At 38.0% G+C, this 24,685-nt stretch overlaps 4 protein-coding genes across 4 annotated transcripts; 2 read left to right on the plus strand and 2 right to left on the minus strand.

The window, feature by feature from the left end:
• The first annotated feature begins 427 nt into the window (after positions 1-427).
• LOC103986456 (calcineurin B-like protein 4) lies at positions 428-8,557 on the plus strand. The gene is made up of 9 exons (XM_009404482.3): positions 428-563; positions 1,422-1,563; positions 2,625-2,707; positions 2,801-2,860; positions 3,106-3,214; positions 3,390-3,442; positions 6,191-6,271; positions 6,374-6,486; positions 8,190-8,557. The coding sequence occupies exons 2-9, from the start codon at positions 1,482-1,484 to the stop codon at positions 8,257-8,259; spliced, it is 651 nt and encodes a 216-aa protein (XP_009402757.2). The 5' UTR covers positions 428-563; positions 1,422-1,481; the 3' UTR covers positions 8,260-8,557.
• Positions 8,558-10,311: 1,754 nt separating this feature from the next.
• LOC135680153 (aquaporin TIP4-4-like) lies at positions 10,312-11,690 on the minus strand. Its single transcript, XM_065194142.1, has 3 exons — positions 11,531-11,690; positions 11,198-11,448; positions 10,312-10,841 (listed from the first exon to the last, which is right to left on the minus strand). The coding sequence occupies exons 1-3, from the start codon at positions 11,655-11,657 to the stop codon at positions 10,455-10,457; spliced, it is 765 nt and encodes a 254-aa protein (XP_065050214.1). The 5' UTR covers positions 11,658-11,690; the 3' UTR covers positions 10,312-10,454.
• A 5,262-nt stretch (positions 11,691-16,952) lies between these two features.
• On the plus strand, positions 16,953-17,682 carry LOC135626723 (uncharacterized). Its single transcript, XM_065132308.1, has one exon. It carries the CDS (start codon positions 17,011-17,013, stop codon positions 17,494-17,496), a length of 486 nt encoding a protein of 161 aa, XP_064988380.1. The 5' UTR covers positions 16,953-17,010; the 3' UTR covers positions 17,497-17,682.
• A 342-nt stretch (positions 17,683-18,024) lies between these two features.
• On the minus strand, positions 18,025-24,476 carry LOC103986418 (DEAD-box ATP-dependent RNA helicase 35). Its single transcript, XM_009404439.3, has 2 exons — positions 23,419-24,476; positions 18,025-19,244 (listed from the first exon to the last, which is right to left on the minus strand). Exons 1-2 carry the CDS (start codon positions 24,381-24,383, stop codon positions 18,380-18,382), a joined length of 1,830 nt encoding a protein of 609 aa, XP_009402714.2. The 5' UTR covers positions 24,384-24,476; the 3' UTR covers positions 18,025-18,379.
• Between the last annotated feature and the right edge of the window lie 209 nt (positions 24,477-24,685).

The following is a 24,685-nucleotide window of genomic DNA, read 5'->3' on the forward strand; positions in this document are numbered from 1 at the left end:
AATCCTCGTCCTCGTCTATGGCCTTATTTGTAAAGATCAACGACATGTGCAATAGGTTGAGCAGGAGAGTCTTAGTGATTGGAACAACGAGCAAGATTGATCCCGACTGATATCTCAACAACAATAAATAAGAACGAAAATAATGGAGTAATGAAGCAGACCCAAGAGGGAGGCGGCTTGATAGGATTAAGGTCAAGGTGATTTTTTTGAAGAGATTTGTTAGGAGAAAAAATAAAATAAAATAAAATACGCTTTAAGAGAATTTTTTTAAAAAAATTTGCATTAGTGAATTTTTTTTTAAATTTTTTAAAATAAGTGAGTTATTTTTGGAAAATTATCCTTTAAAAATGTAATTAATTAAAAATTAAGGGCAGAGGATTCTACGACTTGTCGTCGCCGTCGTCGTTGTTATTTATAGAGAGAACCGAGAGAGTGGCGAAGCCAAGCAGTGGTGCACGAGAAGCCCAAGAAGATCCCCATTTCTGGGACTCCCGCTCCGTCCAACCGCTCCCGGAAGACCTCCGAGTCTTCTTTCGACGGCCCCGGAGACCGTCTTCTCACAGGTTGAGACCATTGCTCTCTTCGTTGTCAATCTCGCTCGATTCGATACGGTTCCTCTTGATTCTTCTTCTTCGGTTTCTTTTCCTTTCGATTTCTCCATGGTTTTCTCTTTTCCTTGATTTTCTTGTTTAGCCTCTGATGTCAATGTTAAGCGGTGTTTCCAAGGAAGCTTTTTTCTTCTTCCTTCGTTTTCTGAGGAAACGCATACCAGACACGAGCCCTTAGCTCCAGGCTTATTGGGGGTGCGTCAAAAACTGATCCTTTTGGCATTTAGGCTAATTTTTCGAACATGATTCGGATGGGGTCAGGTTACCTAGTTCATGTGGCCTATGGTGATCCTGATATCGCAGTTCTAGCTGTGTATGGATCAATCCCATGCATGAACAAGTTTGAGATTCCCAATGAAATGAAACATCACATTGTCTTTCTATCTCGTATCGGTATTCGTTCTGCTAAAGTTCTAAACTTTGCAGCTTCTGTCAATTTTGCCTTTCATGATATAATTTTGATTTCCTTCTCCTTCTCTTTTGGTATATGAACGTACAAGCAAATTTTCGGCACACAGAAGCAATTGAAAGGAAGATAATTATCTCAAAGCTGACTTTGATATGATCATTCATTTCATCTGATACGTGTGATTATATAATCTTTCACAAAATACGGTTTTGTGCTTGAATTTTCTGACCAGTTCAGATCACACAAGTCCTTTAGCTGAAGCAACTTGACTTCTTAGTCTTGTGTTCCATCAATTTTAATTTCTTTTGATTAACACTCATCTTTCCACTTTATGTCGATCTATGGTAATTTGATTCTGTTTCTGTATGTTGCATCTAATTGGATTTTCTCCACTCGAGTCTCAGGTGCTTATCTGAAGCAAGACATTATAATTAAACTTAGTTGCTTCTGCTTGCTGAGGTTCGATGGGTTGTGTGTCTTCTAAGCATGTTGTCAAACACCCACCTGGGTACGAAGATCCCATTATACTTGCTTCTGAAACAGCTTGTAAGTATCTACCATTTCTCTTTTTCTCCTTTTGTTTTTCCCTAAAACTTTCTGTCATTTATCATGGTTGTGTAATATTTCACACTAACATTCTAATAATTCCCAGACATTGCTGTTGTGTATTTTTATGATGTGCCATTACAAGATGTTGTTTGCCTTCTCATCCATTATAGCATTTTGAAGATACTGGAACAAAACCCATGGACTCAGTTACATTTTTTTATTCAAAACTTCACTTTTGATACATGTTGATGTTCTTGAATTTTCTTGGCCAATAGCAGCCCACTTGACGTTTTGCTTATACTTGTATCAAATGTTCCAGTATTTTATTATGTGCTCGAATTTCTTATCAGTTACAAGTGCAGCATATACGATTTATTAAGAGCTTATGGTATCTTGACCAAGGTTTGCCTTCTCGGGTACCGGACCCACTTTGGCAATCTGTTTGAATAGTACATACCAGTTTGTACCAATGTATCAGCACATGGTATGCCAGTGCTTATCGGTGTTTCGATGTGGAAGAGAAAGAGGTTGAAGAGGGTGGGCCGATGAAGGAATAGAGGAAGAAGGAGAAAGGAAGAAGAAGAAGAAGTGTAGTGATACTTGGGAAGCAGCAGTAGCATTGAAGGGAAGCAGCAACATTACAGCTGCAAAGAGGCAGTGCTGCTGCAGCGGCGAAGCGACGAAGAGGTAGTGCCACTGCAACAACGAAGCGGAAAATAAGTAGCACCGGTACAGCATCGCAGCGGCGAAGCGGAAAATAAGTAGCACCGGTACAGCATCGCAGTGGCAAAGCGATGAAGAGGCAGCGCTACGGCTTTGTACTCAAGAAGAGCCCTGATCCGTTTTTTTTTTTAATGCTGAAATGGATTGGACCCCACCACTTTTTGATTTTTTTATTATTTTAATTTGGACTGCCCGAAACGGGGTGGTCTGTGTATCGGTCCATGACCGGACCGATACGTATCGCTCGTACCATACCATTTCGGGCAGTACAGCAATTGTTGATGTTGATTATGTATGTGTTGCCAAAATGACCATCTCTTTGTATTGCATGGCAGTCACTGTACATGAAGTAGAAGCACTCTATGAACTATTTAAAAAGTTGAGCTTTTCAATAATCAAGGATGGACTTATCCACAAGGTATTTACTATGCTTAGCAATTGACCTACAACACAATACCTTATTTTCTTCGTTGCTTTTGTATATTTACTCTTAGATCATCTCATCGAGCAGGAAGAATTTCAGCTTGCTTTATTCAGGAACAGCAACAGGAAGAATCTCTTTGCCGACAGGGTCAGTATGATGGTTTATAATTGAAACTTGTTTACTCTAATTATCTATCCAAGGATTTTCTGTTAACAGTTGGCTTCTATTTATCTGATTGAATCTACTGTTTTATGATTTATCCTTCTTTTCTTTCCATTTTGTCACAAGGACATGATTGTTTTTTGTACTGACAAACTTAATGGAAGTACTTCTCAAAAATAAAGGTGATTCATAGTTGAAATATGATATGTCATATTTTAAATTTTTTGCAGGTGTTTGATTTGTTTGACATAAAAAACAATGGGGTTATTGAGTTTGGAGAATTTGTTCGATCACTTAGCATCTTTCACCCAAATACTCCCAAAGCTGAGAAAATTGCATGTACGAAATTCTTTATATCATGCCTTCTGGTAGTCTGGTCTTCAAAGTGAAATAGATCAGCTGGTGATAGTTCTCAAAATCAGATTTAGTCAGTCTACTTATTATTAGTAATTTCTTATTGATGCAATTTCAAATATAGCTTATGCCTCAATAATGTTCTTTTTTATCCCTGCAGTTGCATTTAAATTGTATGATTTAAGGCAAACAGGCTACATAGAGCGTGAGGAGGTGAGTGTCATTTCTTGTTTCTCTTAGATTCCATTTGTTATCATATGATATCGCAGAACACCTGGACAACTGGTATCTTTTTCTGTGTATCAAATTTTTAGATATTTCCATTTTGTTGGCAAAGATTGTGAAACATCACTAAGGTTTAGAACTCCTATAAGGTACCAAACAAAGAAGTAATCATAGAATATTGAAAAATGGTTAAAACTATATAAAAAACTGCATATTCTATGTGTTGTCTGTACAACATGCTCAAGTACCACTATGTTAAGTTTTCTGATTTTATCATTGTAGATGTTGTTTTTGCATAAAGAATAATATCTTACGTAGCATTATAATTGACACTCATATGCATGTAGGCCTAACCACGGTTCCAGTTACTGGAACCTCCCCAAAACCAAGAACCAGAACTGAACTGACAAGAGCCAGTTTCAGAATCGGAATCGATGGTTTTGGTTTGAACAACCAATTTTTTATTAATTTTAATTAAAAAAATTTAAATATAAAAAATTATAAATTTATTTTTGAATAATAAAAAAAATTAAGATTATGGAATTAGTGGTTCGAACCAGAATCGTAATCGCTAGCTTTGTTTTGGTTTTCCAAACCTAGGAACCAGAACCAAACCGCCCGGGGCCAATTCCGGTTCGATTTGGAATAGGCAAACCACTGGGCCAGTTCGGTTTCGGTTCGGTTCGGTTCGGTTCGGTTCAGTTCGGTTCTGGTTCTGGTTCAAACCGAATTGTGGTCAGGCCTATATTCATGTGCCTCTAAATTCTTCCTTAATCTGTCTGATTGATCTTGAGTTCCCCAACATAGCCTATTTTTTGTCTTAGAAGAAATATGCTGATGAAGTATCTAAAACTGTTTTTATTCATATAGTGGTACTTCCCATTTTTTAAAGAATTTGTTATAAAGGATTGTAAAAGATTTTCAGGCTAAAATTTTGGTGTCTCTCAAACAGAGACTACAGCATGATAATTCAGTAACATCTGAAAGTCTGATGATTTCCATAACTATCACAACTCAGACTACTTCTAATAGGTGCTTCTTAGACTAAGGCAGACACCAAACTGGATATGAATCAAGAAGTTTTAGAATTCTGCTTTACTATGTGGTCTTTGAGAAGGATACAACTTTGTGTATGGCATCATTGATCTGGTTCCTTCTACAGGATCATGTAAAGGGAGTAGGTCTGTTCTACGATCTCAAAACTGCATAATAAACAAGGTGGACAGTCCTACCTGAGCAAACGGTCCTTAAGTACCCACCATAGGCTATATTTTTCTTGGCTTTGTCTAATGAATGTCAGAGCTAGAACATAAGTTGATTATCACAAACTCCAGCAATTTGTTATGCAAGGTTTTCAATTGAGTACTGGCCCCATGCCAGTCCATGGTTGGATCAGTATGGCTCTGGTCCATTCCTACATGCTGACATAGTTCATAGACTTAACTGGTTTTGCTTAGGTTGTGTGCACTCCTATCACACCTGCTCACAAAAGATCAATTTTTCCATAACCTCAAACAGTCCCCTGAAGATCTGCATACAAAGAAAATGGTTTAGTGATGAGCAAATGTCGGGCAAACTGCCACCGCACTCCATCAAGGTGTGATTGAGTATCACATAAGCGTAACTCAACAAATAATTAGCAATTGAAAATTCACAAACTTTGCTTGTTTGGGATGATCACGAGACAAAGGGTCCAAGGCTAGCCTGTCGCTCGCAAAGTCCCCACTCACAAGTGCATGACTACAAGGCCATGAAACAATCAAATCCTGAACACCACACAAAGCTCCATTCAGCCTTGTGTCATCTAAGGCTTTGGTTTTAAGGTGCTTTGATGACCGATGAATTTTCTTCCACATGCCGAGATGTTTTTGCAGCTAAAGGTAGTTTTGCCTCCGCATGATGATCACCCATGAACACCGCTTATAAGATGAAACGACCATATGACTTAACAAAAATATGGCTACCAAGACTTCTACAAGCTTTGTTACATGTTGTTTAAACCATGCACAAACCGAAAAGATTGATGGCTATGCAGACAAGACTTTGCACATTGTGAGTGTGCTCAAATGGTCCGGGACAACATGGTACCCTAGGACATACCACGAAAAAGTACAAATGAAAAGGTGGGGTGGGGTGGGGGTGGGAGGGGTTGGGTTGGGGTGGTGTGGGATAGAGATGAGAAGAAGAAGAGGAGGACAAGGTATCAGTAGTGGCGGCGAAGGAGCAAGAGGAGGAGGAAGGAGAGGAATACAAGAAGGCCGAGGAGAACCAGAAGCAACTAGTAAAGGCCGAAAGTAGTTGGCAGTGCAATAAGCGATGGTGCATACCCAGTTTACATGGCTTACCAAATGATAATCTCCGTTTTGGAAGTGGACCCTCCAGTTTAGGGTGGTCCATCTGCCAATAACCTAGGAGACCGATTCTTAGAACTATGTTGATATATAAGCATTGTAACAATGGCTTTTGAAATGTGGCAAGATGAGTTGAGTTGATTCCATAATTGCAATATAAGTTCCATCACTTGAAGAGCCAATTTATGCCATTCTACTACATACTTTATATACCTTAGATTTTGCATTTATTGGCTTACCCTATTTTAGGAGTAATGTGTAATGCTTGTTTGTTGGACTATGCCTTGTATACTGAGAATAAACCTGTATGGATAATTTATTTTGAATGTTGTCATGCTTTATCTCATTTGAGAATAATATTCTTCTTTTTGGTTGATTTTAACAGTTGAAGGAGATGGTATTGGCTCTTCTCGATGAATCTGATGTGTTTCTTTCCAATGATATTGTTGAGACAATCGTGGGTAATGTAAGATTGAAACTTCTTAATGAAGATAGTTTCATATTTATTACATCATTTATTGTTGTAACTTCCTCTGTCAAAGTCTATTCTTATTTCCATCTCTTGTAGACTTTTGTTCAGGCAGATCTAAATGGCGATGGGAAGATAGATCTAGATGAATGGAGGGAATTTGTTAAAAAAAATCCATCCTTGATCAGAAATATGACTCTTCCATACTTGAAGTAAGTCTTAAACTGAAGTTTCGCACTTTCAGCATCTATTGTCTTCTTATCTGTCTTAACATTATTTTGGTTAGAATTTTCTGATTATGTCATGTATGGTAGGTTTAATGTTCCATTAAGATTTAAATGTTGTCAATAAGCAAATTATTAATCAAAATCTCATATACATGAAAGAATAATTGGTGCTTTTGTTCATCCTGGGTTGGACTCTTTTTGTTGGCTTGTGATGAAGCTACTAGATATTGTAGGTTCATTATCCCATCTCTTGGATGAATTCCAAACATTTTCCTCTTTTGCTGTAATCAAAAAGTCTCTAGGCATATTTGGTAGTGTGATCATTTCCCTACATCTGGATAATGGAGCCAGTGGACTTTAAGCAGCATATTATAAGGCATGACCAAGTAAGAGCTACTCCTGCAAGCATTTTAGGATGTCCAGTTTGAAGTAGTTGATTAAAAAAAAAGAGCTGTTGTCTATATTATTTTTTCAGGAATTGAATCAAATTATAATATCATATAGATCCTAATATAAAGAAGTACAATTAGCCACCGCAATGTTATCTACCAAGAAAACAACATTGTACAACAGAACAAGAGATGCAGCTAAAGAGTGCTGAATAATGATGGAAATAATTTAATCGTAGTTGGTAAATCTGTACTATTGCTAACAGCTGCTGCAGGCCTTGCAACAGATTTAAAAATAACAGAGGACAGAGATCATAAATAAAAGTTTGTGGTGAGTGGAATCTATTAACAGCAAAATATTGAGTTAAGAAAAGGTGAATATTAAGAACAAAATGAAAATGGAATAGAGAAAATACAAAGAGTGCAAAGAAGAAATGGCAAGGAAGATAAGAGGTAGCAAGACAACAGCTGAGAAGTATGTGGTTTATCAAAACTAATACATGTTTGGAAATTAAACCATTGGGTCTAGGATCCCTGATCTCCCTATCTAACCAAGAACTAAAAAAACATGGTCTAAGACCACCAGCCTTTCTTGGGAATTCTGAAGCAAGTCATTTGATCATTCTACACTGATGTGAACGGCAACAGCCATCTTACACATAATATTTTAGTGATTCCTTACCACCTCGGATACTATAACTGTTCATGGTAACTTATACTTCTGAATTTCAAACAAGAACCTGTTGAAAGAATATTTAAGTGACAAAATTTAAGCCATATTCACCCAAAAAATGACTGGGTAAAAGCCTTATTCAGATTTTTCTCTAGGAATTATGCTTGACCAATTTGTTGCGACATGGCATTTCATAATGTTGTTAGAAAGCCTGTGTAGGCCTTGTGCATCTTTATTGATGATGTGGTCTCATCAGAAACCTTGGTCGATCGTATGACCAGGGATGGGCCCTGCACGACTTTGCTCTTTCGAGGTGGATTCTGAGGTTGCATCTTGACATGACTGACTTTAAACTCACCAACCGATCAACTGCATCTCTTCCTCGAGTCCTCTGTGACCATCATCTTTATATATGCTTGACTTTCCTGTTCTAAGAATGTCTAATGCAATTAAAAATAAGAACAAGAATCAATTAGTTATAGTTCAATTTTAACGCACATATCTATTAGCAAAAAACGGTTTTCCCTAATTCATTGTTGCTAAATGTGTCCAACCACCTTAATATCTAAAATGATATGCCATTTCGATCTCATTTGTGTTGGCGCATATGGGAATTGTTTCTGCAGGGACATAAGCATGGCCTTTCCGAGCTTTGTCATGCACTCAGAAGGCAGTGATGATCCAGACACGACTTAGTATGATAGCATCCACTATCACAAAGGTTCCAATCCAGACCACTGCATATCAAATGTAGATCCTGACCAGAAACTGCTTCAAGAGGTGGGTTCTGTGTAAGATGATGATGCTTTTTTCTGCAAACCACCTTCTGCCAAAGTAATGCTGAACCTTATGCATTTTAGCCTTGGGAGTTGATGTTTGTTATTTTTCATGTATCTCCTGGAGGCCAATATTAGCTTCATGAACTCTGGCCTCTTGTCATGTACATACAAAGTGTTGCTTAATAGTGATATAGTTTGAGTGTGGCTAAGAATAATATGAAGATTGTGCATGGATTTGAACACTCCTCCCACTTTTTGTGAAGACGTTATATTAATATGTACTCATCATCTATCATCAGCTTGCACATTAATTAGGTTTCGTATATAACTACATAAAATGATCGTTTATGAGATAATAATTAGCATCCAATAGTTAAATGAACCATCTGGCATTATAAATAAGTTCAAATCTCCTGGCAGATTTGATGTTCCATTAGTCCAAAATAAACCAACTTAATTCTCTTCTTCTTACATCCAAAACCAGCTTTGAAAACTGCATGCTTCAAAATTTAATTATGGAGGTGAGAGGGACTACCTTCGAAGAACATAAGCAAATGATCTGTTAAATGTGCAGAACGATGATAATTCTAGCAAGTCTTAAATGTGTAGGCAACAACGAGAAGGTAATCCTAACAAATCTTCCACGTCTCAAGTGGAAGAACTCGAGTGTAGAAAATTTCTTCAGCTTATGGCATTTGAAGTGAAGCTTCAAAAAAGAAATTGGAAATGAATAGATCCATCGATTTTATCCTTTTCTTTTATTTTTTTCCCCATAATCTCTTATTTCATCGCTCCATGTCGTCCTTTAAGGTGAAAGAAGAAGATGACAAGAGGAGGAGAAAATGAAAGAAGAAGAAGAAAGTATTTATTTTCATTTTCAAATGAAAGATTTAAAAATATTAATATTTTTAAATTATTCTTTTACAATCGTACATAAATATTCTATTCTTCTTTCTTCTCTTCTTCCTTTGCAATCGTAACGTCAAGGGAAGGCAAGTAGCATCATGATGACAAGCCATCTCGATAGCAACAATGACGATGACAATGTCAATAGGGAGTGAGATAAAAAAAAAAAAATAGAGAGAAAGAGAGATTATGGAGAGACAAACAAAAGATAAAATCAGTAATACAAAAATTATAAATAATAAAATAATTCTTTTAAGAGACAGTCGATAGTAAGGAATTGTGAATAATAAAATGCTTCTAAAAAAAATATAATTAATGAATCAAGTAAAAAGGTGGTTTCCGATTTAATTGGCCCGAGTGATTGGTCCAATCTGATTTTAAGATAGAACATCAACCTTTGTCCTTTTTGATGAACCGATCCATCGATTTAAACTACTCCATGAAGTGAACCGGCCAAATTCCTCAATTACAGTATGTTTGAATAGATTTGCAATATAAGTAGAATACATTGTAAACTTATCAAACACACGCTAACTCATGAAAATCCATGTTTAGTTGTTCTTATTCCCAATTCAATAAAAATACTTATTTAAAATTTTATTTTGTACATAAGCTAGTATCTATTAAATTCGGCTTATAACGTGTTAAAAAATATTAAGTTTATTCAAAAATACCATAAAAAAATTTTCTATTTGGTTATTCTTATATTTTTATATAACTAATAAGAATGTTTATTTGATTTTTTTTGTATTAGTTGATTATATATATATATATATTATTTGAATAAGCTTATAATATCTCCATGAGGTTGCTAGTATAAATATTTTTTTGACATTTAGACTAATATAAATATCTTTTTATAATATATTTCAGGGATTATGACAAATAGGCTATGCTTTGAAAAAAGAACAGGAAAAGATCAACAAGAGAAATGTTTTTGGTAATTGGATAAAAAATTAACCTATAATTATCGCTACGCAAGGAGTGAAAACACATTAAAAATATGATTTATTATTTAACTTATTTTTTTTTTTTTTTTGATGAATTCAATGAAAGGAATATATGAGAAGAATCTTAATATTTAGACATATATGAATATTTATCAAGCTCGCTATTTACAGACTTCAAAACGATACGTAGAATGGCGTTATAGAAACCGTCTCATCCACATGTAACGAAGTATTCTCACAACACAGATCAGTAGTATCAAAAGCCGACTTCGTCATCTTTGGGAAGGAGAACGCCATGCGTCCCGGCGACGTAGAGGTGGTGGTGAGCGAACCCTGCGAGGCCACTTCCGACGAGGGGCCCCAGCCAATACACCCAGTGATTGGTCCAGTCCCAGTTGGCCAGCGCCGGCCCGAATGACCTCGCCGGATTCATCGACGCGCCGGAGAAGGCCCCGCCGGCCAAGGAGTTGGCGCCGACGGTGAGGCCGATGAGGAGGGGAGCGGAGCCGGCGATTGCGCCCTTCTTGGGGTCCATGATCAAGGCGTAGACGGCGAAGACCATGGAGAAGGTGAAGACGGCCTCCATGATCACGCCTTGGAGCGGATCCATTCCTGCAGCAAGTGCATGAACTGGGAGTACATCCTGCATCAAGATTAGTGCTGTAATGTATTGAAAATAAATATTTATTAAATTATATTTGAGATTTTAATTTGCTGTTTTTATTAACATATTTTAATTCGAAATTGGAAAGCAGAACATCAAATCAAATCAAACCCTTCTCCTCTATGCTTGTTTGAAATATACTCTTTGGATTCATATAATGTTCAACTACACACCTTTCATGCTTCGAATGAAGCAATTACGTATGCAAGGAGTGCATCCTTCGTCACCAAGAAAGGAGATATATAGCAACGATCGGATTCGATTCTGGCCAGCTGATTACCAAGAAAGGAGGAATGAAGAAGGGGAAGTGATAAGGGAAGCGTGCTCGAGCTTACCAGTCCTGCAGCAACGTACTTGAGGAGAAGGCAGGCCATGGAGGAGCCCAATAGCTGGGCGATCACGTAGAGGACGCAGCGGACGACGGTGACGTAGCCGCCGGTCGCAAACCCGATGGTGACGGCGGGGTTCAGGTGGCCGGCCGAGACATCGAGGCCAACCGCTGTAATCACCGCCACCAGCATCGCATGAGCTGCTGCCGGGGCCGCCACCACCCACATGATCCGGTCCTCGCCTCCTGCGACCTCCTCTGCAACCACCACCACCACCGCCGTCGCCATCACCACCATGCACACATAACAGGCTCAGAAATGGAAAGCTGGGTTAATTACCTGCAGTCATGGCGGCGCCGACCCCGGCGAAGACAAAGAGGAAGGTGAGGAGTAGCTCGGTCAAGACCGAACGGACAAAGTCCGGCTCAACCGCCTCGTTTCTGCTGCCTAACGTTATCTTTCTCATTTCCTGAGATGTAGTAGTATTCTTTTGTTGCTTCTCAGGGTTGAAGTGACTATATACATGTAGAGAGAGAGAGAGAGAGAGAGAGAGTTCATTTCACAATTTGATAGAGCCGTCCTATTATTGCTAGATAAAAATCATTATGTTAAATGAATTGCTCAAAGCTAATTAAGGAATAGGTAAAGAGGTCGATGGTTGACTTAGATTGCTCGACCAATTTGAGTCGATCTCGCTAAAAATCTTCAAATTCATTTGATATATTTGATGATATTTAATCTGAAGTTAATCTATACTAAGACCAATATCGAATGTTTTACACTAAGATTAACGTTAGGTTGGGTGAGATTTCGATATGATCTTCGATGTCTGGATATCTCTAATGCTTAAATTAGATTTCTGAAGTGGATTAAGCACAAGTGTAATGAGAAAATGCTTAAGTCAGTTTCCTTTATATATATATCGATCTTTTTGATATTTAAGAGAAATATTTCACATAACAAAAATTATTTAAAATTGAAGCTTAGCATAATCATCAATCGGCGATCGAGGACTTTTGACTTTTATATTAACTATAATGTCATCTGTCGAAATATGATTGGGCATAAATATTTTGCTTATCCAAGATAAACTTAACCCCTCACGTCCTCCAAAACATAAAGGAATTTAGATAAGCTTATGACTAATATGAAACTACTATCATTCATCGTCTCTTTTCTTTTTCCCTTCCTAATTTGAGATGACCCATCTCATGCATCATTTATGTGTCATGACTTTGGCACCAAGCTCAAGGGTCAGTTTCAGAATTCTAAATCTGGGAAAGCTTGAACTTTTAGAATTGAATGTAAGCTCAGCAAGGAGTTCCAATCGCAAGAAAGAAGCATATTTTGAGTCCATGCTTGATGAAGATGTTGATGAATAAGAGCATGAAAAAGGAGCACAAGTCTTAAAGCATCTTTTGCTCTCTCAGACCACACAAGAAATGGACCACAGGACATTGAAGGATTCAGATGTCGTTCAGCATCCAGTAGCCATTGATTCACAGACAAGTCATGTTGATGTGATTATAAAAGGCAAGATAACACTCCCATGGAAAATGGAGTATGAGACAGAAGGAGAGGGGATGAGACCCACCAACAAGACTTGGATTCCATCTTCTTCTTCTTCTTCTTCTTCTTCTTCTTCTTCTTCTTCTTTGATAGTACAGGAATGAGAATGAGGGAGATGATGCACCAAATTCCGACGATTACCGATTAGGAGGAGGAGAAGGAGAATAAAAAGAAAAAGATATTATATAGGAGTTAAAATAGTATTAAAATTATGTGATAAATTAAAAGCATTTTACAGATGAATATATTACGAATATTGAAAGTTCTATTTCTTTTATAAAATATATAATTATATTTAAGTTCATAGGTAGAAAAAAAATATGCTACAAGGATTCAGATAAGCTCTTGATTCTTGGTTTTCCTGTTTCTTTATTGTTGCCATCTGAGATATTTCAACCTTCAAGCCTTTTCAATCGATTCAGATGCACGTCTATTTTTCCCCATGAAAGGAGGGTGAGAAGAAGCACAGACAGGACTCCACATATGGGAGAGGGAGGAAGAGGATGAGGTGGTGTAACGTTAATCAATGCAACTTGAATGGACATGCAGAGGACATCCAACAAAAAAGGTCCATCACGTAATCTGCACTCGATGTCGTTCTCCTCCATCATATAACACATCTAACGCACATCACTCTCTTTCTATCGATCTAATCTGCAGTTATCAGAGGAACATACCAATCCGAAGTGTCCAATGCCTTGTCGTGCCCTTTCTGTGGAACCTCTCTCTCTCTCTCTCTCTCTCTCTGGATAGATCGACTATGGCTCTAATATCATAGTTGAAAATAATTGAATTTAAAATCATCGAAGAAATCAAATATATATAACTTGATTCTTTAGATTCTTAATTTTTATTTTTACCTTCACATCTAAATATTTTTTAACATTTATTTTTATCTTGCGTTTGATGATCATCAAACGCTACAATGCAATCAATCATTAACTTTTGATAAATAGAAGCACTTAAAAAGGTGTATGGATATATGGCTTCTAAGCTCTTTCAGCTTGTTGTCACTTTGCCTCACAATCACAATTTGTTTCATTGAATGTGGCATTCCCTATCTGTAACACTGACGTATAGCCTCACATCAATGTATCACCTTTTGGTTTTTCTCCCTCCACTGGATCAAAGACATTGTTGTTGGGATTGAGATAGTGAATGGTATCAGCATGCTATTGGCTCTTCCTAAGTCATGCTTTCATGTCACCTGCATGGGTTTTGTTCCCCATCCATCATGTAGTACTATTCTATTGGAGTAAATCTTCTAGTAACCCTTGTTGCATCATAAAGATGTGTCAGTGTCTTACTGGCTAAAAGTGAGGGGAAATTATTACATCACTGAAGATTATGGATGCAATGAAAATATATTGCAAGGACAATTTCTTTAGATGAAGATAACAATGGGTTCAATGAAAATATATTACATGGTGTTTTACTATTTTCCATAAATGTAATTATTTTAGTTTTCTCTGATTCATGGTAAAGGCCTGTCTGAGTAACAAAGACAGTTTGTATTAATGTTTTAAATGATATATAGCAAAGTTTTTAGTGCATATTCTTATCGTAAATTTTCGTAGCACATAAAAAAGATTAAAAGTACCTAAAAATAATATTATTCATGAAACCTTAATATAAGGTGTATGCATATGTATATGGAACTAGAGATTAAAAAAAAAAGTGGAATAAAAGTCCAACAGATTGTTTTTTTTTTTAAGTAAAAAAAATAAATTTTATTTAATTCCTAAAGGTTGTGCAGTAAGTAAAGCATGAGTTTGATTAATAATTCTAGACTGATTCAATCCAAGGCCTTTTATTTTTTTTTCTTCTTCTCTTGGATGAATCTAAGGAGGAAGGAAACTCACTAATAAGGTTATAGTACTCTCATCTAAGAAGAAGAAGAAGTATCCACTCCAGTCTGGATTGAACCTCTGCACACCTGTATATGCTTATCAGAGACTCGGAGGTCAGTCCCAGGATGGATGTCATCTCAATCATCACTAATCGTCATTAAGGATGGATCCTTTGACCAATGTGGAATTGTCCAATCTAACATAAAGTAACTTTGGGAGAAAGTGACTTTGGCTGTGAGCTCTGTCTTGGCTCTTCACCACTAAATAAGATCTTTGAAGATTCCTGTGATCTTCTTCAACCCATGGCATTTTGAGTTCCTTTTACCTAACAAGTTTATTCATAATTTTCAGCTGTCAGAAATCAAGTTGGAACAACCTGCAAATTTGTTCGTAATTAGTTTGGGATGATGCCTTTTCCAACACTTCAATCTGTTCCCTATTGAATTCTTCCTTTGCTGCACTAGCTGTGGGTGAATGAACTTGTTTTTTTCTTTTTTGCTTGTGTCATTTGGAATTGCTGTATGGAGAAAATTTTCATAGTTGAATGTGCCTGAAGAGGTATTGGATCAATTCTGATCCCCCACCATTTCCTTGATAAATCATGAGCTCTTAAGAGTAAGAAAGTAGCCCTAAACTGACAATTTTCTTCCACCAAGAAGTTAAAAGCTTCCTTTTTCAGTTTGAACTACAGAAAGAAATAACATTAAGAACAAACACACTGAAGCAAAAGGCAAGGTTGCTTAAACAATCAAGTTTTTTGAAGGATCATATCCTCAAGTTCTTATTCATGGAAAGAATCCTAAACAATTATCTTTTATGTAAATGTAGGAATTGTCTTTTTTCAGTTTTAACAATAGGAAGAAATGACATTAAGAACAAGCATACTGAGGCAAAAAAAGTCAAGTTGCTTGAGAGATAAGAAATCCAAGTATAGAAAAACTTCCAAATGAATAAAAGAACCCTTCGAAATTAAATGTTGGTTGTTCTATTCCTAAGCATCTCAAGTTTTTGATCTGAGGTAGTGTTTGGAAAAAATAAGCTTCATACACTTCTAGTAGCTTTCTCTAGTATTTATTTATTTTTATTTTTATTTTCTAGTAAAATTTTTGTGGTCTTGTACTAATATGCTAATTGACTTACCTCTTTTAACTATAATATTTTTAAATCTTCTTAATACATGTGAATGATTTATTCTTATTTTCATACAAGTATCTTAACTTTTTTTCTTAAAAGCATGAGTTTTTTTATATGTTAATTTTTAACTATATTAGATCGATATTGCTCATTCAACAATCGTTTATATAAAATTTTCCTTATGATATGAAAGATAATAAGGGCCACAATATCTCATGAGTCTCTCTTTATATTATTCACTCAAATCTTATTTTATAAAAATATTTACAATTGAAAAATCTCTCACAGAAAGGACCAACCTATTTCCCTAATTGACGTTAAAGAGATATTGATCCTCGAACTAATATTTTTGGGGATAAGGTAATTATGATGGTTTTAGTTGATATAAGTTAAGCTTCAAAGACTATTTATAAGAGGTATAAGATCACAATATAGGAATATTTGTAAGGATAATTATATATTACCCCCTGTAGTTAGATCTCTCTGATATCTCGATTTCTAGACTTCAAAAGTTTACACTAGAATCCTTATAATTATGAAAGTGAAACATTTATATCCATTTACCTTAGCATCTTACCGATAGAAGCACGAAAATGATAGGCAAAAAGATAATTTTAACATCTCAGTTACGTTTTCGATGGTAGCAGACGGCGATGTAGCTAAGATCACGGGTGGCTATTGTGGATAAGAAAAGAGAATGATAGCAAGAGACAAGGCGACAACGCAAATGTTGATGCTCTGCATTTGCATTAGTGCAAATGCTGAGCGGCATTGATTCGGATGCAAAACATCAACATCTATGTCATCACTTCATCTTTTGTCGTTGTTCCCCTTTCTCATCTACAATAGCCACTCCCAACCCTTAGTGCATCATCATTAGTTATAAAACATAATTTATATTTTTTTCTCTTTTTTTCTTACTTCTATCAATAAAACTAACTACATTAAGATAAATTGAGATAGATATTTCACTTTCATAAATTATAATATAAAATTTTTAAATCTAATGATCGGGATGCTAAAGTGATCTAATTATATGGGTATAATATGTAATTAGCTCAATATTTGTACGGAAAAAATAATACTCTCCTCTGAAATAAATAACTAGTATGTTTTCGCACCCCGCAGTGGTTACCCGCTGTAGTACCTGACGTACGATAAAAAATCATCTGCGGCCCACTTGCGGTCCCACTCGGAGCATTTGATATCCGCCCAAATAGCCGGCTTCTCTCGCACGCACGCTGCACCGAAGCTGTGGTGGAAGACATGGGACTAAACGCATCGAAGAGGGTGGAGCGAGCGCTGACCTCGTCGCCGGAGTTCGACGCCGCCTGCGAGGCGGTCTACAATCGGTCCCGCGCCGAGGCGCAGCACGCCTTCCCGGGCGTCCGCCGCTATCAGCTCCTCGACGCCGCCGCCCACCTCCACGCCGAGCTCGGGGCCCTCCCCCTCGTGCGCCGCTGGGTTCCTGCGCCCCCCGGCCGCGCCCAGGTCGACGCGGCGTTCCGCAGGACCATCCAGGGCGGCACGGAGGACCTCAACCCGACCGATTTCCGGGCGTTCGCCGCGGACCTCTTCCGGGACGCGGTAATGGCCGGCGCCGGAGGGGCGGTGGTCCGCCTCGTACCGATCGGGGCCGCTGGAATCGCCGGCGTCGGGGTGGCGACCCGTGCTGGCGCGGAGGTGGTCGCCAGAGTGATGGGGGTGTACGCAGCCGGCGTGGCCGCTGCCGTCTACCTGAGCTTGTCCTGAGGTCAGGGTTAGGGTTGTAAATTTGGGGATACTCGGTGGCCATGGTTGAAGTCAGTGGCTGGCCTCACAAGATATGGACTTGGGAAGATACTGTGTCCAACGGGTGGCTGTAATATTATCCAATATAATGTACCTTTTTTTCTTTTCTTTTTTTTATAATATTATGCTGTTATCATTTAATTATTATTTATTTTGATCATCTTATCGATATAATTAGGGATTTGACTTAATTATCTTGATTGGATTTTCTAAGTAGTAAATACGTAATAGGCATCTTTATAACATAATGTTCCAACTACTTAAAATCAAGTATATGAATTTAATTAAAGACTGATATTCTTTAATTAAAGTTACTTGGATCTGTTCAAGAAGATTAATTTGTGATGGACAAGGTCATGTTCAAGCAAATGTTGGAAAGAGACCACTGGGGCTTTGACATCCAATAACACAATCAACAGCTGAGACCATTTAGCATCAGAATCATCCACAAACAGCAGTAATCACGAACCACCAACAGAAACGCATAACTGATGAACATTCGATGGGCTTCAGTAAATAAATTAATCTCACAAATATTACTATCTTACAAAACTCTCATTAATTGCATTCATGTCGATGTTTACCATTATAATGTTCCCGTTATTCTAAGATAACTGATACAGCCCAAACAAAATTAACAGCCGATACATTGCGCGCTAACAGTAAAGCAATGAGAGACCATGCAGCCCAACATAGTTAGGCACTGCAAGTTACAAGATGGGTTCTAATCTCTGGTTACTGTGATTTTTGTCTGGTTTTTTAGACATCTAGACTTTGATAAGCACCTGTTCGCTAGCCAAAATGTTATAGTGATTCCCAGTACATATAGATGAAAGAAGCAGGGTCATATTTCGCCCCGATAGCCTCCTGAACCAAAGTAGTCCCTTCTTGAACCTGCAATAGCCATAGATTTCTGATGCTCCAGTTTGGGGCAGTCTCGGATACGATGACCAAGCCCACCACAGTATGCACAACCTTTAACTCCACTAGCACTGGTAAGAGCATCACCATCTTCCATTGGGTCGTTGAGCTCTGCCAACACTGGCGGAATTCTTTGCTTTGCTTCTTGCAATAGGTGCTTCAAGTCAAGCAGTGTCGTCTCAGTTTGGTTCTTGTTTATAAATGTTGTTGCTATTCCTGTTTTACCGCATCTCCCAGTTCGGCCAATACGATGGACATAATTCTCAATTTCAGCAGGCATGTCGTAGTTAATCACATGCTGGATGTCGGGAAAATCAAGACCCTTGGAAGCAACATCAGTAGCAACCAACACATCCTTCTTGCCAGATTTAAAGGATGCAATAGCATATTCTCTTTCTTCTTGGTCCTTGCCACCATGAACTGCGACGGCTTCAACTCCCTTGAGAAGAAGATACTCATGGATGTCATCCACATCTGCTTTGTTCTCACAAAAAATCAAGACAGGGGGCGGTGTCTTTTGGAGGCATTCAAGAAGATATACGATTTTTGCTTCTTGCTTCACATACTCAACCTCTTGAATGACATCAAGGTTTGCTGCTCCAGCTCTTCCCACATTGACTGTAACAGGTTTCACCAGAGCACTTTTTGCAAAATTTTGGATCTTTTTGGGCATGGTGGCAGAGAAGAGTAAAGTTTGTCTTTGAGCCTTAAAATGGTCAAAGACCTCCCTTATGTCATCCTCAAAGCCCAAGTCTACCAACCTATCAGCCTCATCCAATGTCAAGTACCTGTAACAAAAATTGTGAGATCATATAGGTGAAAGACAGATGGCTGAGTTTTCCTACATGATATGAAATAAACCTTGATGTTCCTTTTCTGGTTCATGATGTTATAGTATATAGAAAAGAAAGCAGAACAATAGACCTTTAAAATTCTTTTTCTTTTCTTTGTGAAATATTTTAGGGGGTGGGGCAGCGGAGGTAGTGGTTGAGTGGTGCAATTGTTCTTATAATATATGGGCACCAATCCTTGCACATATGCTAGATGAATTCACAAATAGCTAATCACAGTTAGATCTTTTAGCGCATGCAAGGAACAGCTAACAATTTTTGCTGAAAATATCATTAGTTATACCAAGTTCATTGGATATGGTAGCCTAACATGACACACTTGCAAAACTTAGGGATGTTTGCTTCCAAAATTTTTTCCATTTTCCACTATAAATTGATGTAATGAAGCTAGAAAGTTAAAAAAAAAAAAAATCACTTTCTAGATAATGCAACTTTTTCTGAAACTCCACCTTTTCATTTTCTAATAAGATTCATAAACTACTAAAGTAGCTTTTTAGTATTTCAAAGCATCACATGTAAGTAGTTGAGAAGTATCTTCGCTCTTAACCATAACCACAGAGGTCAACATCATTATTGCTACTATCTTTGTCATCATTTAAAGATAAGGCTTCGTACATTGACACTTCCCAGAACCCATATTGGCGGTAGCCTCGTGCACTGGGTACACTATTTTATCTTCATCACTACCATCACCTTTTGTTATTATCATAGGTCATCACCACTGCTGCCACCATAGTCACTGCCACTCCCATCATGGTTGTCATTATTGCAACCATCATAAGAAGAGCTGAGGGATGAGAAAGAGATGTATTTTTCAAGTTTTGAACCAGCAACTTATCTTTTTAAACTTTCCATGTAGATATAAATTAGAAAAACAAAAATATAAGATAGAAACAAAGAAAATGATTTTTGAAGTAAAGAACACCCTTCATGTTCCAGTCAGAGATGAAGAAGAATCTCTGTCATGCTACAGTATTTTTAATCTTATTTCAGTTAATGTAGCTCTTCCTTTAGTTAGTCTCCAGATAATGAATAATTTCTCTTTTTATTTATTTACTTTCTTTGTAATCCGTGAATGAAAATCTTTAGTGAAGATGCTGGAGAACATACCACAATTTCACAGGGAACAATTTACTACACTATGACAAGGGATTCTATGAGATTGTGAAATACAAAGCAAAAAGGGAGGCTTACCATCTATTTAGTGTGTGCAGGTGGACGACTGTTAGGAAATGATGACTAATGTACTACTGATGGAAAATGAAATAAAGATCCATCCAATCGACTTCTACATGTACTGGACTCGTACTGGACTCTTTGTTTTGAGACGGTAAGAAGAAGTTCAAAAAATTAAAAAAAGAGAAGTTTGTAGTTTAATCTAAGCAAAATAAACTACAAAGGATATCAAGACAAGTTAAAGTATCTGATCAATTAGGTTATTAATATTTGTCAAAAAAAAATAAAATTGATAAAGTTTGACAAGGTGGACCAAGCTGATCAGTTAAAGTTTAAAGAGTAACCATACACAACAACATCGATAACAAAAACTTCATTGCCACAATCATAGAACTGTTGATTGGTTAGAATAACTCTAACATGAAAAAAAAATTAATTACCAAACAATTCAAAAATAGCAAAAGAATAAAACTATTCAGCCAAAAGCTCTGTTCATTGAAAGAAATTACATGAAGTTACAGAGCAAGAAGGTTAATATAAAGGAGAGTGAATACCATGTTGACAAAATAAATGCAGGATCACTTCCTACAACATTTGGTAAGGAATCAAAACTTGCTTGTGCATGAATATTGTTGAATATCTTTTAATAGCCAATCCCAAACCTAGGAAAAGGATAGATCAGGAGATTGTTGACAAGAAAACCATTATATTAACACATAAATGCAATAAAAATTAACAGTCATCGTTCTGCAAGATTAAAATAGGAACTTCACCCGAGTCCATATGATTAGACTAGCCTAGTGATTAAAAAAAAAAGTACTTCTATAATTTGTTAGCTCCTGGTTTAACTAAAATGTTGCCCTTGACAGATCGATAATGTGAAACAATCGATGTAGCCAACCCCAAATAGTTAAGAACATATGAGCTCTTGTTGATGCTATGCGGGTGGCATTGTATGTTATGTAAGTAACAGGGGTTGTATTTGATAAGAGAACTTTAAGTTTCTAGAACTATGTAGCCCTCAACTGATCGATAAAGCCAACCCCATATATTTAAGGACACATGAGTTCTTGTTGTTGCTATGTATGTTTACATTGCATGTGTGTCCATAAGAAGTTAGGGAAGTAAAAGGGGTTGGATTTATAAGAGAACTGGAAAAGTATCACAACTGACCGTCAACATTAAGATCAAGTAATATATTTAAGAAAGTCTTATTTCTTTTCTTGTAAATAACTCCTGAATCTAAAAGTAATAAAAGATGCAAGTGCCAATATACGGAAGAACTTCATAGCACAATGACAAGCAGGAAGACAATGATTTTATGACTAAATAACAAGTTAATTGTGTTAGATTATTCAGTGTAGCTAACAGTTATTTAGAGGTCTAACAGACACTGGTAACACCCTCATTATGACAGTTGTGTTGTTTGCAAACAAGTGAATATTTACTATCCATCCACGGATAGGTCAGGAATATTTGCTGTCATCTGGTGATAGAAGTTCATGAAAATCTCTACTAGATTATTTCTGCTAATAGACAAAAATATTTTGTTTTGAGGAGTTAGCAACAATTTACAGAAATGGTACACTTGTTGGAACATTAAAAAATTATTAGAAGGAACCCGAACACTCTCTTAAGATGCATTCCCGCCTTTGTGCAAGTATTAATCAAGAACAGTGCCCCAAGGTAAATTGGGACTATCTGCCTGCATTCATGATCATGGACGATGAAGACGAGATCTCTAATACCAACAACAAAGGAATAAAGGAATGGTGCAGGAAACACAGAGAAATAAAAAGATGAAATCATTCCCCTTCTTTGCAAGCTGGGAAAGATGTATAAATAGGTTTAGGGATGTGGGAATGTGCAAAGTGACACTTTCCTCAGGATATAACCCTTGTTCACTCACAACATGAGAGCATTCCCATCCATGAGGAATGGGGAAAGCAAAGGTTCGCAAGTTCCCTATGGAAGGAAAATTTTGTGGTTGGTAAACAAGGATCAATTTCTTAGCAAGGCACAAAATGTATTGTCAATGATCAATTCCACAAGATCTACTTTTGTTGTTTCTTATCATCTAAAAATTTTTTAACTCAGAGCAAAAGGAAGGTAAAACGAATATCTTTGTTATGAGAAAAGTTTTTCCAATAGAAGAACCTAAAGATAACAAATAAGAGTTAAAAATTTCTTGTCAATCAAATAAGTCAATGAAATTAAGACGCAAGATAAATTCCATCACTGGTCAAATAATGTTCAAATTTTTAGATGATAGAAAAACAACCCAAAATAATATAAAATAATATTGAGAATCTTGGCCGAGTGACCACAACGAGAAACTGGATTGTCTCTTGCTGCATTTGGAGAGGCTTAAGTCTGGATCTAGGGGCACAGTCCTACACAATGTAGAATCCAGTGTGAAGAACAGAGCAAGCCCAAAGAGTATCCCTCAAAAAGGGACCGGCATATTCATTTTATTAAGGGAAGCCCCTTCTTGAGTTCAGGTAAGGGCTTGATGAAAACCAGTCCACCATCTAATACCTTTAATCCAGTGTTAGACTAGTCATAAGCCCTAAATGAAGGATGCTAGTGATTTAACAGCTTTGTAAAAGGATCTTGCAAATAGCTTGCTGTTCAAAGGCAACTGAGGATACAGTTTTGAAGTTCAGTGCAGGAAGACTACAGTCTACGAAAGAATATCATCAAAGAACTACTAATTGATTAGAATAATGTTGAAGTACATTAGTCAAACAATAACAATTAAGGAGCATAAGAATCTTTCAGAAATTGTAAAACTATATGAGGCTGAATATTCTTGAAGCATATTCATTTCCTTACTTGTTATCAGCATACATTAGAAAGTGAATCCTCACATGACTTACTATAATATGTTATAACATAATTTGCTAATGATGACGACAGTCTGCAGCAATCATACCTGCAATTATCAAGATTCATCTTCTTCTTTGCAAGCAAATCTTTCAATCTCCCTGGTGTGGCCACAACAATATGCACCCCTTTCTTCACCACCTCCAGCTGCGACCTCATATCAACCCCACCGATGCATAGCAGCGGCCTCAGCTCCGGGCAACCATGCTCCCGCAGCGGAGCCAGGAACTGCTCCACAACCTCATAGGTCTGCCTTGCAAGCTCTCTCGAAGGGCACACAACGAGCCCAAAGGGACCCTCACCGGGCACGATTGGCATCATGATCTCCTCCTGCATTGCCGTCATAATCAATGGAAGCACAAAAACCAGTGTCTTTCCCGATCCGGTGAATGCGATCCCAATCATATCCCGCCCCGATAGGATCACCGGCAGCCCCTGCACCTGTATCGGTGTCGGCTGAACGATCCCCTTCTCTTTCAGTTTCTTAAGGACGGGCTCCGGAAGGCGCATATCGCGGAAGTTCTTGATAGGGGGCGGCACGTTCTCGCCCTCGACAAGGATGTGCCACTGGCGCCGGATGGCGTCAGCGTGGAGGGCGGGCATACGGCGGATGGCCAGCGGCGGCTTCCAGCCGGTGGGGATGGGGTCAGTGTAGGTGATGCCCTTGGCGAGCTCGCGGACGGACATTAGGGTCTTGCGGTCGGAGAGGTGCTCAATCATCTCCTTCTCCTGCTGGACGAGCTGCTCGGTGGGGCTGACCTCCGGGAGGTCGCGCTTCAGCTGGGAAGCCTTGACGAGTAGACTCGGCTTGGCCTCGGCAGGGGCCGGCGGGTGGTTGGCTTCGTCCGCGTCGGCATCGCCGGCGGATGCGGAGCGGCCCTTGCGCTGGAGGATCTTCTGGGCCTCCATGGAACGGCGCTTATTGACGGGGATGTAATCCTGGTAGTCATCATCGTCGTCAGGGTCGGCGGGGGACGGAGGAAGGGGTTTCGGTGGCGCGTCGGCGGCAGCCATCGGTGTTGGCTCCAAGAAGAGAGGGTCTCCAGAGGAGGGCGGAGATGGGTGATTAGGGGTCGGAAGAAGAATTGGGGTCCAAACAATAGATTGTGTATGTACATACCCACAATTAGGGCACACAGAGAGTATGTATTTACTCTCTAATTTTTATTTTTTTTCCCTTAAAGAAACGTCCACACTTTTCAAAATCCTAATATTATTCCTATTTCCCCTCCACGCTGCCTTTTCTTTGGTTGTGTTGAATAAGACATTAAATAATAATAATTATTATTATTATTATTATTTACTTTCAACCCGTT

The sequence above is a fragment of the Musa acuminata genome, chromosome BXJ1-1, assembly GCF_036884655.1.
Source record: "Musa acuminata AAA Group cultivar baxijiao chromosome BXJ1-1, Cavendish_Baxijiao_AAA, whole genome shotgun sequence".
NCBI classification, from domain to species: domain Eukaryota; kingdom Viridiplantae; phylum Streptophyta; class Magnoliopsida; order Zingiberales; family Musaceae; genus Musa; species Musa acuminata.

Excerpts from the sequence above, each read along its gene's own strand:
- LOC103986418 (XM_009404439.3), bottom strand. The coding sequence starts at position 24,383 with ATGGCTGCCGCCGACGCGCCACCGAAACCCCTTCCTCCGTCCCCCGCC. Across the intron at positions 19,245-23,418 it reads ATGAATCTTGATAATTGCAG|GTACTTGACATTGGATGAGG; the intron begins GTATGATTGCTG and ends TTTTTGTTACAG.
- LOC135626723 (XM_065132308.1), top strand. The coding sequence starts at position 17,011 with ATGGGACTAAACGCATCGAAGAGGGTGGAGCGAGCGCTGACCTCGTCG.
- LOC103986456 (XM_009404482.3), top strand. The coding sequence starts at position 1,482 with ATGGGTTGTGTGTCTTCTAAGCATGTTGTCAAACACCCACCTGGGTAC. Across the intron at positions 2,708-2,800 it reads AGGATGGACTTATCCACAAG|GAAGAATTTCAGCTTGCTTT; the intron begins GTATTTACTATG and ends CTCATCGAGCAG. Across the intron at positions 6,272-6,373 it reads TTGAGACAATCGTGGGTAAT|ACTTTTGTTCAGGCAGATCT; the intron begins GTAAGATTGAAA and ends CATCTCTTGTAG.
- LOC135680153 (XM_065194142.1), bottom strand. The coding sequence starts at position 11,657 with ATGAGAAAGATAACGTTAGGCAGCAGAAACGAGGCGGTTGAGCCGGAC. Across the intron at positions 11,449-11,530 it reads CGGCGCCGCCATGACTGCAG|AGGAGGTCGCAGGAGGCGAG; the intron begins GTAATTAACCCA and ends TGGTGGTTGCAG. Across the intron at positions 10,842-11,197 it reads AGTACGTTGCTGCAGGACTG|GATGTACTCCCAGTTCATGC; the intron begins GTAAGCTCGAGC and ends ATCTTGATGCAG.